Below are 13,834 nucleotides of genomic sequence, written 5' to 3'. Positions count from 1 at the left end.
TGCCAACTGTTAACGACACAAATAATACAGCAGCAGAGAAAGGACTCACTTTTTAATTTTTTTAATTTTATTTAAATTCCGCTAATTAACTGTAGTGTATTGGTTTCAGAGGTAGAGTTCAGTGATTCATCAGTTGCGTATAATACCCATTGCTCCTTACATCATTTGCCCTCCTTAATGTCGATCCCTCAGTTACCCCATCCCCCCACCCGCCTTCCCTCTAGCAACCCTCAGTTTGTTTCCCTATACTTAAGAGTCTCGTATTGTTTGTCTCCCTCTCTGATTTCATTTTACTTTATTTTTCCCTCCCTTCCCCTATGATCCTCTGTTTTGTTTCTCAAATTCCACATATGAGTGAAATCATATAATTTTCTTTCTCTGATTGATTTATTTCACTTTGCATTATACCCTCTACTTCCATCCACATCATTGCAAATGGTAAGATTTCATCTTTCTGATGGCTGAGTAATATTCCATTGCATGTATATATTATATATATATACACACACCACATCTTCTTTATCCATCTGTCAGTTGACATCTTGGCTCTTTCCATAGTTTGGCTATTGTGGACATTGCTCCTATAAACATTGGGATGCAGGTGCCCCTTCGGGTCACTATGTATCCTTTGGGTAGGACTCACTTTTTTTTTTTTTTAATTTTTTTTAGGACTCACTTTTTAATAAATGTGGTTGCAACTGTCAGGGAAGTATTGTCTTAATCTATACTCTCTTGTCCTCTGTTATTTGAATTACTAGTGTGTCACAGTTCTTTTTCTTCCCCATAAATAATGAAAAAGGAATGGCATACTTCACCCCTTGGTAGAAAGGGTAAATGTCATCCTGTGGAGAAAGGCAGAGGGTGTCACCAGAGATAAAATGAGTATGTTAAAAAAATACAACTATTTTGGGGGGGTGGGAGGGACGGGGTGGCTGGGTAATAGACATTGGGGAGGGTATGTGCTATGGTGAGCGCTGTGAATTGTACAAGACTGTTGAATCACAGATCTGTACTTCTGAAACAAATAATGCAATATATGTTAAGAAAAAAAAGAAAAGAAGAAGATAGCAGGAGGGGAAGAATGAAGGGAGGTAAATCGGAGGGGGAGACAAACCATGAGAGATGATGGACTCTGAAAAATAAACTGAGGGTTCTAGAGGGGAGGGGGTGGGGGGATGGGTTAGCCTGGTGATGGGTATTGAAGAGGGTACGTTCTGCGTGGTTCACTGGGTGTTATGCACAAACAGTGAATCATGGAACACTACATCAAGAACTAATGATGTAATGTATGGTGATTAACATAACAGTAAAAAATTTAAAAAATACAACTATTTTCAGGGGCACCTGGTGGCTTAGTCAGTTAAGCGTCTGCCTTCAGCTCAGGTCATGATCTCAGGGTCCTGGGACCGAGCCCCGACTCGGACTTCCTGCTCAGCGAGGAGTCTTCTTCTCCCTCTCCCTCTTCCCATCCCCACTGCTTGTGCATGCTCTCTCTCTCTCTCATAATAAAGTCTTTAAAAAAAAATACAACTATTTTCTATAAGGAATATGAATTTATAGCTTTGATATCAGACAGTTCTAGTTAAACTCAGCACTGCTGCTTTGCAACTGTTTGATCCTAAGGAAATTTCTGTCAGAGTCTCAATTTCTTTATATATAAAATGGGGATGGTAATAATGGTACCCATCTCATAGAATCATTTCTAGAATGAAATATAATGTGTAAAGAGGAGTTTAACACAGTACTTGGAATACAGTAAGTACTCAATATATGTTGGCTATTTAAAAGTTTCACATAACAAAATACATAAAAAGAAAACAGAATAGAGAGAGTATATTTGATGTAATAGCTAATACACAATATCGTTGGAAAGAAAAAACATAGCCTTCACATGGGAAAATCCTTAGCTTGCTGGCAAAGAAAAATGCCAATTAACACAAACTTCTGTCAAAGGAGCAAATAAAACTCTTGGGCAGACCCAGTGTGGACCAGATTCTGGGGAGTCTACACACCTCTGCATCCTTGAAGGGTACTAGAGTCACAGGACCTCACATTCTGCAACCTGACAGTTCTGCTTTGGAGATTGTAGAACAAAAATAAAAGTCAATTAGTACCAGAATGTGCTGCTCAATACTCAAATTAATACAAGACAAAGAGCTAGCCTTGGGTCTAGTGGGGAGGGCCCATGGCTGGCAAACTCAGTCTCAGAACTGATTTTTCCTCCTTACTCCCTTCCCAGCCAAACTCCAGGCTGCTGTGGTGCTGAACCCTGGATACTCCTCCATCCCACCCATTTTCCAGCTCTGTCTGAACTGGAAAGGGGAGAAAACCAATAGCAACGATGACAACATTCGGGTAAGACCCTGCTGGGGTGAAGGAAAGAGCGGGGAGAGCCTCCTTGGGAGGGGGAGGGCAGTGGCAGAAGCTACAGCAGCTGAGAGCTTGGCCACTGGCATAATTCCAGGGACAGAGGGGCCTGCCAGGATTTGTAGAATTTGCTGGAGGCTGTATGGTGTAGTTGAAGAAAAAGTCTAGCCCCATATTAACCACTTACCTAGCTTGGGGTCACCCCATTTTAAAATGAGGATAATATAAAGCCTTGCCTTGAAAGGTTGTTGTTGTTTTGGGCTCCTGTGGAAATGTGAATAAACTCAGAAGCATGGAAGTGCTGGAATGAGATGGTGTATGAGATCATTGTAACTATTAATTATCATCATACCTGTTGATTTGATTCCGTAGTGGCCTTCTGGCTACGATCATGTTTTTAATGCTAATACTTTCTGACTTAGATCTTGAGATTTCTTCTCTACACACCTCCATCTTCTTGACTGTGAAAATATTGGGCAGGGAAAGTTATGGGTCACAATCAGGAAGACCCTGTTGTCCTGAGACTCAGGACAAACCTATCCGGTTTGATCTGGTGTGACCTAGCTCCTACGGAGGCCCGGCTACAGTTCCTGTAGAGCTGTCAGACCCAGCCAGTCTGAAGGTAGTGCTGAGTTTCTGGCTTTCCCACTCCTTAGGCCATGGAGAGTGAGGTCAACGTGTGCTACAAGGAGCTGTGCGGCCCCCGGCCCAGCCATCAGCTCTTGACCAACCAGCTGCAGCGCCTGTGTGTGCTGCTGGATGTCTACCTGGAGACTGACAGCCATGACGACAGCGTGGAGGGGCCCAAGGAGTTTCCCCAGGAGAAGATGTGTCTGCGGCTTTTCAGGTAAGGGGAGGGGTGGGGGCTCTGGGGCTCTGGAGGTCTCCAGTCCTGCCTCTTTCAGGGACTGGGGCAGAGATCAGAGCCTGGCATGGAGGGCATGCTTGTTCTTAGGTGTACTTGTCTCTGTTCACAGTGGAAATAAAATTCTGTAGCCAAATTTTCTGGGGAGGGCTTTCTCCTTCTTTCCTGAAACTTTCCCTACAGCCCACTTCCTACCGTCCTGGTCCAGTTGTTCTTCCTGAGCACCTCTGAAGGTCAGCCACGTACTGAGTGAGCAGCACCAGACCACGAACCAAAAGGATTTAGCTGAACTTCCTGTGTTGTTTTTTTTTTTTTGGAAAACAACAGGTTTTGCTTTTTACTGTCGAAATAAGCTTTTAAAGCTAGGTGGAAAGCCCCACCAGTCCCAGAGTCTGCCATATTCTTCCTAGGATGCTCACAAGTCTATGAGAATGGCAGCTCTAGGCAGTCGGGCATCACCGAAGGAACCAGCTCTGAAGTAAGACAAATACAAGTACAGGTTGCTGCTTTGCTGCTCACCAGCTGTGTGACCTTGGCAGAGTCACTTCAGCTTGGGACCTATTTCCTAAAGGCTGACATGGAAGTATACTGTCTGGCTATAATTTCACGTAAGCTATGAGAATGGTTCCTGGCACAGACAGGGGCTCACAAAATGCCGTTAGGTCATGACAACTTGGTGTTTAGTGTGTCTGTGCTCATGGCCCTTCTCGGTACTTTTCCATTCACTTTGGTCAGGTCCTTTCTCTCCCTTTTATCCCCTAACACATGTTCTTGTTCCTTTTTTTTCTTTTTAAGATTTTATTTATTTGTTTGACAGAGCACAAGCAAGGGGAGTGACAGGGAGAGGGAGAAGCAGGCTCCCCACTGAGCAGGGAGCCTGACACGGACTCGATCCCAGGACCCTGGGATCATGACCCGAGCCAAAGGCAGATGCTTACCTGACTGAGCCAGCCAGGCGCCCCACATATTCTTGTTCTTAAGGAGTCAGTTTCAAAACTCTGGAGTCCACACTGTTAGGCATCCCTTCCCTTTTGAGCAAGCAGCTGGGGAGGAATGGTGTCTGGGAGAGGGGAAGGGCTATAATCTGTTTCTAACTGGTACATCCCCCCCCATTCCCTGTCAGTCTAAAGGTGCCTTACCTGCCCCTCACCTTCTTCTCGGACAGCCAGTACCAGCCCCTGGAAGCTGTGCCAGCATCCTCCCACCTCTGTCTGGCACCTGTACCTGGCCTGGTTCTTCATGTTATCTGAGAATAACCAGTTCCAGCCCCCAAGTGGCTGCTGGGAGGCAGAGCTGGCGGCTAGATGTTGATAGCTTCTAGGACTTGCTCTCCCTAGTGGGTCTGTGTGAGAACTCAGTTCTTCCCACCCTCCCAGCCTGCTGTAACACATTTCCAGTGTGGAATCTCTCACATGGCCAGTGTTTATTTTCTGTTATCTAATGGTTCCCAAAGGATCTGTTTCCTGAAGTGCTTTGTGTGTCACCCAGGCTGGGCTCCTCTATCAGGGCATTCTGGGATGGTGCTCCTTTGGCTACTCAGATCCAGTTGACTCCGTGACTGGTTAGATGTGTTTCTAGGCCTGGAGCCCAGCTGACCACTGGTATCAGGCCAAGGGGCTGGGCTGCAAAGTACTGGCCTGGCAGCAGGAGACTGGAGGTCTGGTTCTGCCTGTGGCTGGCTACTTTCAGGCTGTGGGTTCTCCATTAGCCACATGCCTAGACTTGCCCAGGTGATTCTGTGCCCTTCTGATGTTGGGAGGTATATATCATTATGGTTATGAGCAAGGGCTTTGGGGCCAGAAAGACGTGGGTTCAAATTGCAGCTCCTACCTATGTGATGAGGGTCTACACTTAGCCCCGAGCTTCAGATTCCTCATTGGTGAAAAAACAGCATCCACCTCAGGTACTGTTGGGAGGATGAAATTAAACCAGATGTAGTGTGTAAAGTGCTAAATACAATGCACACAGAGTAAGCCCTCACTTAAGTAAGTGGTTGCATTGGTGTTGGAATAAAAACCTTTCTCTCATCTCTATAATCACACACGCACATATCTCTCCTTCACACTGAGATCCAGGGTATCACCTTTCAAGTTACCACTGAATGTCAATCATAGCAGACAAAAGAGGCCCTTTAAGATGGACATCATTCACTATGGAGTTGGGTAGAAGAAGTCCCTGTGTGAAGTTTTGCCTGGGGGCCCAGGATTATAGCTGAAGTACCTTAGCTTCAGAGGGTTGAGGTTGGGCCATGATTGTCAGCCTGCCTGTGGCCAGTAGGCTTTGATGTTAGTCCTGGTTTTGAAGTTGAGCCCTGTATTTTCTGACCATAAAATCTCGGGCGGTTTACCTCCCTGAGCCTGTTTCTTCTATCTGTAAAATCTATAAAGTGGTAGGAATAGTATCTAAGAGGTAGTTAAGTATAAAGCACATAGCTCTTGACAGGTACTTAGTGCAGATTCTTTTCACTCCTGTTTACGTGGGAATCTCCCTGCAAAGGAGGATTTTAAGATTTAATTCTTTTCTTTTTATAGAAATAAAATAGGGACGCCTAGGTGGCTTAGTCGGTGAAGCGTCAGCCTTTGGCTCAGGTCATGATCCTGGGGTTCTGGAATTGAGCCCCTCATTGGGCTCCCTGCTCAGCGGGGTGTCTGTTTCTCCCTCTGCTCCACCCCCCTGCTCCTGTGTACTCCCTCACTCTCTCTCTCTCTCTCTCCTCTCTTCTCAAATAAAAGCTTAAAAAAAATATGTTTGTTATACAAACAACAATGAGCAGTTCTGTAAAAACACTAAAAAATGAGGGTCTCCAGAAGTGCCTGTTGTCAGTGAGGCCCTTTCCAGGTTTGTGTTCATGCATCTGCAAGCATACATTTTCACCAAAACAGTATCACACCTTACATGTGGTTTTACAGTCTGCTTTTCTCACAATGTTCGTTTTTTACCCCCCAACAGCTGCAGTTTTCCCTTATGTGGATGAATTGTAATTTATTTTGTCAGCCCAAAGGGCACGGTTTTAACTGATCTTCCTTCTCCTGTTTCTTTAGGGGTCCCAGCAGGATGAAGCCATTTAAATATAACCATCCTCAAGGATTCTTCAGCCATCGCTGACCTCCCACTCAGCCTGTTGTCTCCCCCTATGCCCGAAGTGCTGTGCCTCTATTTTCTGCTTTGGCCCACATGTGGCTCTTGATATTCTCCAAAGACAGGTTTTTTTTATTTTTTATTTCTAGCCTATTAAAGTGTCACTTGACCAGGTGGCCTTTGTCTTGTGGCTCCCTGAGGATGAGGGGGGTGGGTTTGCAGTCTGGAAGGGCAGTTGGGGGCCATGGCAGAGTGTGAAAGAGTTTTTGTGGATAGGCTTTCTTTAGGTGGCGAAGAAAAGCAGAATGCAGAAGATTCTGAGTCTGTAGAAAGATGCTGCCCTCTTATCCCCACTCATCTTTCTTGTTCCTGCTTTGGGAGAGCCTCATTATTTTGGTGTTTATTACCCTAAGTCCCTGCTGTTAGGAGGTGGCAGGGAAACCCAAGTGAGCGTAGCCCAAAAAACAAAACTTCTTCTATCCCCTCCTCTCATTTCCTCCACTAACTTTGTCAGTGCCTTCATTGGCCAGATTCTCTCTGATTGTTGGATTTTATAAACATCTGACAGTGCAGCACAAAGAGAAGACAGATATAAGGAATAATTGTAAATATTGCAACATTTTGTGAAGTCAGAATGGTGTTGGAGAATCACATGTAAAGCTACCCATCTCGTGAGGCTCTGGCAGAGTGAGACCAGGTGCCATTGAGGAGAGTCTTCATGGTGAGGACATGATAATTGCCTCAAAAAATAATGGTTTGACTCTCAGAGAATTAAGAGAAGTCCTAGGGAAATCGATAAAACCGTCTAAAATATTTTCAAATGACCTCCTTTATCATTCTGCAAAAGTCAAAGTGAAGGAGTTTTTGGTCAAAGTAAAGTGTTCTTGGACAGTTTTGTCAGAAAAATTATTCCCCATCTCCAAAAAAAAAATCCGTATTCATTATTTGTTTAAGAAATAAGATATAAAGCTGGAAAAATATTTAAGAATTATTACAGGGGCACCTGGGTGGCTCAGTCATTGAGTGTCTGCCTTCGGCTGGGGTCGTGATCCCAGAGTTCTGGGATCAAGCCCCACGTCAGACTCCCTGCTGAGCAGGTAGCCTGCCTCTCCATCTCCCTCCTGCTTGTGCTCTCTGTCTGTTTCCCTCTCTCTCAAATAAATAAAATCTTAAAAAAAAAATTATTACATACTTGGGGCACCTGACTGGCTCAGTCAGAAGAGCATGTGACTCTTGATCTCAGGGTCATGAATTCAAGCCCCATGTTGGGTGTAGAGATTACTAAAAAATAATAATAATAAACTTTAAAAAAAAGAATTATTACATACTTGTAAGTATAATCTACAGTTTTTCAACTACAAGAAGAAAATCTCTTGTAGCCCATTTTTTTTTTAAGATTTTTACTTATTTATTGAGAGAGAGAGAGAGCATTAGAGGGAGGAGGGTCAGAGGGAGAAGCAGACCCCCTGCTGAGCAGGGAGCCCAATGTGGGGCTTGATCCTGGGACTCCAGGATCATGACCTGAGCCGAAGGCAGTTGCTTAATCAACTGAGCCACCCAGGCACCCTGTAGCCCATTTTTAATATATATAAAGTTTATTTTTTGTGACAGTCCCAATCGAGTGGCTTTTTTCTCCCACCATGTACTTTGAACTTTGCTCCCCATCATGTATATGTTCGTTCTCCATGGACTTTTACTGATGATCCTTGGATAATATGGGCCTCTGGTATAAGAGCTGTTTTTTTTTTTTTTAAAGATTTTATTTATTTACTTGACAGAGAGAGACACAGCGAAAGAGGGAACACAAGCAGAGGGAGTGGGAGAGGGAGAAGCACGCTTCCCGCGGAGCAGGGAGCCCGATGCGGGGCTCGATCCCAGACCCCGGGATCATGACCTGAGCCCAAGGCAGACGCTTAACGACTGAGCCACTCAGGCGCCCTAAGAGCTATTTCCTTCTGTTCTCTCAGCGGATCACTGAGCATCCCAGTGATAAGGATTTCCTGAGAAAGAACTAGGAGACCCCTGGGACTGCCAAGCCCTTCATTTTACAGATGGAAGCCTGAGCCCTTGAAGAAAGGAAAATGTCACCTCTGATGGCTTTTTTTTTTTAAGATTTTATTTATTTGACAGAGACAGAGCGAGAGAGGGAACACAAGCAGGGGGAGCAGGAGAGGGAGAAGCAGGCTTCTCATGGAGCAGGGAGCCCAATGCAGGGCTCGATTCCAGGACCCTGGGATCATGACCTGAGCCAAAGGCAGACGCTTAACAACTGAGCCACCCAGGCGCCCCTCTGGTGGCTGTTTTAATGACTGCCACCACCTCTGCCTCTCCTCCTCAGCCTGTATCATTCCTTTGAATACTCTCCTGCCCAGTGGGCCTCAGACTTCAGTATGTGTGAATCCCCCATCCCAGGAGGGGATTAGAAACAGATTCCCATGCCTCACTCTAATATTCAGTCTTCGTTGACCTAAGATGGGCCCAGGAAGTATATTTTTAACGAGCTCCCCAGGTGCACGTTGCCCTAGTCTCTTTTTGGAAGTGGCTGTACTTTCTTCCCTCATTTTTCTTGGTGACTCCTCATATAAAGCAGGAGGGCCCGATTCTCTGCAAGCAGCTCCCCATCTTCTGTCTTCCGTACCTTGGGCAGCATTGTGAACCTCCCTCCATGTGCTTCTTTCTTTCCACATAGTGGGATCTCCTTGTCTTTTCCCTGACCTACTTGCCTGGACTCTGTCCCTGCCAGCATCCCCTTGGTCTGGCCACCTTCAGGCCCTCTGTCTCACCGCCTGTGCTGAATAAGATTGAAATAGGGCCTAAAAATAGTTCCTTTAATGGCCCCTGCATTGCAGCCTCCACTGTTCTTGGCTGGAAGGCAGCCAAACTGACTCAGCACAAAAGCTTGTCTCTGATAGCTGGGACAAGGTTGCAAAGATGGCTTGTGAGCGCTGGGGAAAGGCTCTGCTTTCTGGGTAGGGGATGTCAGAGTCTGTCACCCTCCAGAAGAGATTTTCCCTCTTCAAAGGAGATGGCCAAACAAAGGAATCTTTTGGCCATAAGGAGAAGGGTTTTCAAACTAGCCAGAAGCACAGGACAGTCCAGCCCCTTTGAGCTACTTCAAAGGCATTTGTGCTTCCGGTTGGCAGATTAGGAGAAGGGCCTGGCTTGGGAGGACCTTGAAGCTTTCTCCTCAACCAGAATTGGACTTGACCTTCCCTGGGGCACATCCCAGAGAGCAGTCCCTTTCTGTCATCCTCCCACACCAGGGACCCAGCCTAGGTTTTTTATCTTATTTTTTTATTTATTATTTTAAATTGAATTGAATTGAAATTTTTTAAAGTAATCTCTATGCCCAACACGGGGCTTGAACTCACCACCCTAAGCTCAAGTCACATACATGCTCTACCAACTGAACCAGCCAGGTGTCCCTCCTTGCCTTTGTAAAGCTACCATCCACTTTCTTGATTTCTTTGTATATTCTAGTTTCTCCTTTATTTTCTTCCCAGCTTGCTCTCTCCTGTTTTCTTTGCAAATAAATCCAAAAGCCTCTTTTTATTTTAAGGGTGTTCCTGCTGATCACTGTGGGAAAATGGCTACAAGTCCTATCCATGGGAAAGAGTAGAGCTGCCAGACTGCCAAAGGAACTTTCTCCCTGTCTGTAGCCCCAGCTCTGTCCTTTCCATGGTATTCAGCGGTCTCTCCATTGAGAACAGGTGTTAAGCATCTATTTTGGGTCAGGCCCTGCTAGTCACAATTTTCCATTCACCGTCCTATTTAATTACAACAGGCCACCAAGAATACACGTTCCCTTCATTTTTACAGATGAGGAAACTGAAGCTCAGAGGGTTAAATGACGTGTCTGTGCCCACAGGCTCCCTTGAGCTGCACACCCAGGGTGAGCCCTCAGCAGGTCTGTCTGCTTCTAAGACTTTACTTTTTATAAGAGTAGCTCTGGACCCAGCATAGTTTCAGGCTGGCACTCTCTCTGGGCCATTTGTTCATTTCAGCAACACAAGTACACCAAGAGCACCATGGTGGTCAAGAGTTACAGCTTAGGGGTGCTTGGGTGGCTCAGTCGGTTGGGTGTTTGCCTTTGGCTTAGGTCATGATCTCAGGGTCCTGGGATCAAACCTGCTTCTCCCTCTCCCTCTGCTGCTCACCCTGCTCGTGCTCTCTCTCAAATAAATAAAATCTTTGAAAAAAAAAAAAGTTACAGCTTAGTGTCAGGCTAATCTATCAGGTCCTTGTTCCACACTTGAGCAACTGTACAACCTTGGGCAGGTTGCTTGACTCGCTCTAAGCTTTCGGGGTCCCCATCTACAACTGGGAGTGGTTGTAGAGATTAAGCATCAACTCTCAGCACCATGCCCAACACCTAGCATTGCTCAGCAAAGGGGAAAGATTCTTATCCTTGCTCTCCAGGTTTCAGCCTGGAGAAAGGGCCTCTTAAATGAGGAAGGCCTTTGCTACCTGATGCGTCATTCCCTGGCCAGAGGGTTCCCAGGCTGTGGAAGCCCAGCTCTCTCTGGTCCAGTCCTTCCTTGCCAGCAGCTCTTCCATCAGTCATGGCTAAACTGGGCTCTGTCCACAGTTGGAGTCAAGCTCTCATTACCTGTCACTAGGCCAACCACAGCCCATTAGCCACACATCTGTTCCCTGCTGTCTGTGGGCCTGTGTCCTGGTTCCCACCAGAGGGTCACCTCAACTTCCTGGACTCTTGCCACACCTTCTTCTAACTTGGCTTTCTCACCACCTCCACAGATGACCTAAACGGAGAAAGGAAACAACACTACCCACTGGGGCTGGTGGAAGACCCTCAGAGTACATTTGTGCAGTGATTGAATGGATGGGGGTATCCCAAAATACTTTAAAGATGGACCCAGTCTAACAAGTTGAGATATAAAGTCCTACATGAAGGACATAAAACCAGTCACAGGACCAGTACAGTATTTACCTCCCAGTGTATACAGAATAGCCACTCACGGGCTGGGTGTTTTGTATTTTCCAATCTCATATCTATGTTTGTTTTCTTACTTTGTTTTGTACACCATAGTGTACAAAATTCTTAATTTGATTTCGGTAATAAGTAATTCATTCACAAGATTAAGAAACCAGAAAGCATAAGAAGCGAAAGTAAGTACAATGAAAGGTTTTACTGTCAATCTTACCCCCACCTGCCCAGTTCCCATCTCTCTCACAAATCAGCAACCAACTTGCTTACTTTCTTTTGTATCCTTTCAAATTCTTTAAGCAAACACAAATTATTTTTCCATTTTTGGGCAAAACAACATACTACATACGTTGTTTTGCATCTTGATTTTTTTCTTGTCTTAGACATTTTTCCATATCAGTGCAGATATAAAGAGCTTTCTCATTCTTTACAGCTGCATACTATTCCATTCAATGGGTGTACCATATTTATTAGTTCTTTTAATTCTTTTTTAAAATATTTTATTTATTTATTTATTTGATAGAGGACATGCAGGGGGAGTGGAAGGCAGAGGGAGAAGCAGATTCCCCGCTGAGCAGGCAGCCCGATGTGGGTCTCGATCCCAAGACCCTGGGATCATGACCTGAGCCAAAGGCAGACGCTTGACCGACTGAGCCACCCAGGCGTCCCGATATATAATTTTTTAAACAAAAAAGAATTTATTGACTTGAGTAACTAAGAAGTTTACTGGATGACTTCAGGCACAGCTCAATTTGGCTGTTTAAGTGGTGTCATCAGGACTTAAACACTGGCTGTAATTCCAAGGTGCTTTCTTTGCTGTTGGTTTATTCTCAGGGTGGCCTTTGGCAGAGCTTCTTTTTACCAGTAGCTTCTACAACAATACCGGAATTGGCTTTCGTTGGATAGACTTGGAACACATGTAAATTTCTGAACTAATCACAGAGGCCAGGGGACAGTATACCATGCACCATGCCTGACACATGTACATCTCTGGGTCCTGGGTCCATGGACACCCAAACCACATGGCCTATATTAGGTTTCTGTGGGTGCTGCAACAATTTACTACAAATGTAGTGGCTTAAAACAACACAAATTGGGGTGCCTGAGTGGCTCAGTCGTTAAGTGTCTTGCCTTCGGCTCAGGTCATGATCCCAAGGTCCTGGAGTTGAGTCCCGCATCGGGCTCCCTGCTCAGCGGGAAGCCTGCTTCTCCCTCTCCCACTCTCCCTGCTTGTGTTCCCTCTCTCGCTGTCAAATAAATAAATAAAATCTTAGACACACACACACACACGCAAATTGAGTCTCTTAACTATTCTGGAGGCCAGAAGTCAAATCAATTTCACTGGGCTAAAGTCAAGATTTTGGTAGGGCTGGTTCCTTCTGGAGGCTCAAGGACAGAATATTTCCTTACTTTTTCCAGCTTCTAGAGTTGGCTTGTGGTTCATTCCTCCATCTTGAAAGTGCATCACTCCAGTCTCTGCTTCTATCATCCCATCACTTCCTCCTCCAACTCTGACACCTGCTCCCTCTAGTGAGGAGCCTTGTGATGACAATGGACCCATCCGGATAAACCAGGTAATCTCCCATCTCAAAATCCTTGACTTAATCGCATCTACGAAGTCCTTTATGCCATATATGGTAACATTCACAGGTTCCAGGGATTAGGACATGAATATCTTTGGAGGACCATTATTCACCCTATTACATGGCCTGAGTGGGGAGATGTTTCACTTTTCATCAGAAAAAAAGAGAATGGAAGCTGTAGAGGCAAAAGCCAATGGAGACCCACTAGGATGGAACATAAGACATTTTATTATGCAACCATTTGTGTTTTACTCTTCAGTACTTGTTTTCCCACTAGTCTGCGTGCTCCAGAAAAGGCAGAAACACACTTCTATTTTGCTCGCCTCTATATCCCGAAGGCCTTGCACAAGGTTGATACACAACAGGAGACCAATAAACATTTCTTGAATGAATTAATACATGAAGTTTAGAGTCTGTGAGGAGAAGATTAAAGTGAAACGTTAAATTTAATAAGTAAACCAGATTTGGGACAGGCAGAAAGCTATTTTTATAATCATTAATGTACTGTGTAAGGCTGACATTTATATATGACTGTTAAAGAATCTTCAGGCTTTAGCAAAAAACAAGCAACATGGTGCGCCTGGGTGGCTCAGTTGGTTAAGCGTCTGCCTTCGGCTCAGTTCATGATCCCAGGGTCCTGGGATAGATCCCCACATCAGGCTCCCTGCTCAGTGGGGAGCCGGCTTCTCCCTTTCCCACTCCCCCTGCTTGTTCTGCCTGCTTGTGCTCTGTCAAATAAATAAATAAAAAATATTAAAAAAAACAAGCAACAGGGCGCCTGGGTGGCTCAGTTGGTTAAACGACTGCCTTTGGCTCAGGTCATGATCCTGGAGTCCCGGGATCGAGTCCCACATCGGGCTCCCTGCTCAGCGGGGAGTCTGCTTCTCCCTCTGACCCTCTTCCCTCTCGTGCTCTCTATCTCTCATTCTCTCTTTCTCAAATAAATAAATAAAATCTTAAAAAAAAAAAAAGCAACAAAAACACCTCCTTCCC

The 13,834-nt window shown here is 45.2% G+C and overlaps 1 protein-coding gene across 10 annotated transcripts in view; it reads left to right on the top strand.

Moving 5' to 3' along the window:
• Positions 1-13,581, top strand: part of THOC5 (THO complex subunit 5) — a 42,147-nt gene extending 28,566 nt beyond the window's left edge. For 8 of the 10 annotated variants that reach the window (XM_025858100.2, XM_025858094.2, XM_025858097.2 and 5 more), the window contains 3 exons: positions 2,240-2,355; positions 3,024-3,214; positions 6,274-6,484. In XM_025858100.2, the coding sequence (XP_025713885.1) occupies positions 2,240-2,355; positions 3,024-3,214; positions 6,274-6,337 (371 nt within the window). In that variant the 3' untranslated portion in view covers positions 6,338-6,484. Of the gene's footprint in view, positions 1-2,239; positions 2,356-3,023; positions 3,215-6,273; positions 6,485-12,677 lie in introns of those variants that run through there. The other 2 variants (XR_012376436.1, XR_003205456.2) reach the window with 2 other exon arrangements.
• The last annotated feature ends 253 nt before the right edge of the window (positions 13,582-13,834 follow it).

The sequence above is a fragment of the Callorhinus ursinus genome, unplaced genomic scaffold (assembly GCF_003265705.2).
Source record: "Callorhinus ursinus isolate GAN/ISIS: 27379988/994484 unplaced genomic scaffold, GSC_fseal_2.0 scaffold72, whole genome shotgun sequence".
Classification (NCBI taxonomy): domain Eukaryota; kingdom Metazoa; phylum Chordata; class Mammalia; order Carnivora; family Otariidae; genus Callorhinus; species Callorhinus ursinus.
This window is presented reverse-complemented; position numbering and strand designations above follow the sequence as displayed.